The sequence below is a fragment of the Stylophora pistillata genome, unplaced genomic scaffold (assembly GCF_964205215.1).
Source record: "Stylophora pistillata unplaced genomic scaffold, jaStyPist1.2 SCAFFOLD_394, whole genome shotgun sequence".
NCBI classification, from domain to species: Eukaryota; Metazoa; Cnidaria; class Anthozoa; order Scleractinia; family Pocilloporidae; genus Stylophora; species Stylophora pistillata.
The window spans coordinates 127501-130000 of NW_028290838.1; the positions used below are offsets into that span (position 1 = coordinate 127501).

The 2500-nt window shown below is 37.1% G+C and overlaps 2 protein-coding genes across 2 annotated transcripts in view; one reads left to right on the forward strand and one right to left on the reverse strand.

Annotated features, from left to right (window-relative positions):
- LOC148715818 (uncharacterized) overlaps positions 1-357 on the forward strand; it is a 2528-nt gene extending 2171 nt beyond the window's left edge. Inside the window, exon 2 of the mRNA XM_088746478.1 lies at positions 1-357. This exon is cut by the window's left edge and continues 1728 nt beyond it. The gene's annotated coding sequence lies outside the window, so the exon portion shown is untranslated.
- Positions 1-2155, reverse strand: part of LOC148715819 (uncharacterized) — a 2199-nt gene extending 44 nt beyond the window's left edge. The window contains exon 1 of the mRNA XM_088746476.1: positions 1-2155. This exon is cut by the window's left edge and continues 44 nt beyond it. Coding sequence (XP_088602602.1) covers positions 543-2042 — 1500 coding nt within the window. The 5' untranslated portion in view covers positions 2043-2155 and the 3' untranslated portion in view covers positions 1-542.
- Between the last annotated feature and the right edge of the window lie 345 nt (positions 2156-2500).

Below are 2500 nucleotides of genomic sequence, written 5' to 3' on the forward strand. Positions count from 1 at the left end.
AAATTATGTTGCACACTTTTTAGTACTATCAGAGTGTAAACAATATATTTGTGAAGGTAGAATGGTTTTCAAAAGCCTGTGAAACACGTACTAAGTTTTGTACATGTTTAGTGCTTTTCTGCTTAAATGCTTTTGTTTCTATTGTTTAATACTGGCACTATTAGAAAGTAAATAGTATTAATTGTTTCACAGGTTTTTTAAAAACCACCCTATAGGTATTTGCTATAGCTAAGATTAGATAAACTTTGTCTTGAAAGAAACAGCGATCTGTTTTGTCTATACACATTAACTCAGTATTTTTATACATTGTACACAGTTATGTTCATATTTGACTGAGTAAAATATTTACTAACTACATGTGTAGTGTGCTTGGATTATTGTAATGACTTATAACCAGTCTGGTTACAGTCCAGTGGTATGATGGCAATATCATAATACATTATCAAACACTAGTTTATCAATGCTATTTTAATGCTAGGCAATAAAACATAAATCCATACCATTGTTAAGTATTAAAATGTTGCTTTATATTCACATAAATTTTAATTAATCAAAGGAGGGTAAAAATTAGAAAGTCCAGCCACTACAAATAACATATCAGATGCTATGGGGGCAAGAGTAATTGGAATTCGGTGGTCAAAGATGTGCCAATTCTTTATTCTCTCCATCAATTGCTCAACATGTACTCTCAAACTGGCAACAATCTTGTTGTGGTTGGTTTCTTCTTTTGAGAATTGTGTATCTTTAACCAAAAATGCTGGTCTAATCAGTTCTGCTCCCACAGAAGCAAGCTCATCAGTGCAGTTGAACCCTTTGTCTGCCATAACTTGATCATAAGGTTGTAACTTGTCCAACAGTCCACTTTGAGCTGTTATTTCCTTGTCAGAAGTTGAACCAGGAAATAGCTCACTGACAAAACATAAGGCACCACTGGGTGTTATACCAAGCAAGGCTTTCATCGTCGTTCTAGACTTGTATGACGAGTAGCAAGCAGATTGAGAATTAAGTGCTGAAGGTTTCTCCATCTCAAACTCTGTACAGTCCACAATAATGACACAGTCTGGATAGAAGGATTTGAAAATGTCAGGCATGTAGAGTTTGAGAACTTCCCTGGGTGGAATAGTAATAAGTGGCTCAAACTGTCCCCTCAGAAATCTCGTCCAGGCCCTTGAAACTTTGGATACAAGGGGTCTTGAGACACTAAACCGATGAGAAAGGTCCTTTTCCAGCAATCCAAGCCTTAATCTCACTAGTGTCAAAGTAAACTCTTGGAACTTGGTTAAACATCGAGGTCTGCCACACTGAATTCCTGGGTGCGTTCGTTCATGTTCATATTCAATATGCTCTGCTGCATCTTTAACCATGTCGAAACATATCAGCAGTGCATTATAGTCTGGTAAACCAGTATAAAAGGCAATGTCTTCAGCATTGTCTTTATATTTCTCAATATCGAAACGAAAGTTTTCAAGAGAGTGTCTTAGTCTTTTTGTTTCTTGCTCGAGTTTTAAGTTTGCCTCGAGTAGGTTTGCATTTTCTTCACTCAACTTGGCATTTTTCTCCAGCAGCTGATTCTTTTCATTTGTCAATTCACTGATGTCCTTTTTAAGCTTTTGCAACTCCTTTAACATTGTTTCGATTTCCAATCCTGTGAGAGATGTTTGTGTCTCACGATTGTTCTCATGTTCGACTGTCACTGATGCTTGTGCCATGTCTTTCTTTTCCTCCCTCTTCTTCTTTTTTGCTTCCTGAATTGCCAGATTTTCTTCGAAGCTGATGACTCTTTTTAGCTGTCGTCTAGTGCTTTCTGCCTTTTTCCAAGGAAATATAGTCGGCAGATGAGCTCGACTGAGTTTCTCGCCACCTTCGAAATGGTCTGAGCAAATTCGAGTATTTGTGGAGTCCAATTTTAGCGAATCATTCTTCAAAATGACTTTGTATTGCTTTCTGGTAAACTCATCTTTCGGTAATCTGTAGAAATGCAGATGTGAAGCGTTCCTAAAGCTGTTTGTACAGCCAGGAACGCAACAATTATAGTGAGGCATTTCAGAATTACTTTGTAAATATGACTCGTCTGTCCCTTCAATCAATCCATAGATGCTTTGCGGTCCCAACTCGAACCCAATCCCTGACTCGTTTAGAACATGGTGAATAGAAAGCGGTTTTGAGTAGTTCCACATTACAAAGGAAAATAGTTCCAACCAATGGAAAACAGTTTTGAAGTGTTCCACATGTAACGCTACCCCGCATAGCGCTATGCGTGACAAAAAGGCATTAAAACTCCCGTAGGACCGTACCCTAAAAGGTATTTTTTTGCAACTGGCTTTTGTAGTCGTTCTAAACGTGTTTTACTTGAACTTCGAAAAGGCAAATCGTGAAATTGATCAAAATATGTAATAAAATCTTAAAAGAGGGAAACATTGCTGCTTACATAGACAATCAGAGAGTGCAGAAAATTGTATTTGATTTTTAATTTTTTACTTTTTAGAAAAGTTTGAGTAGT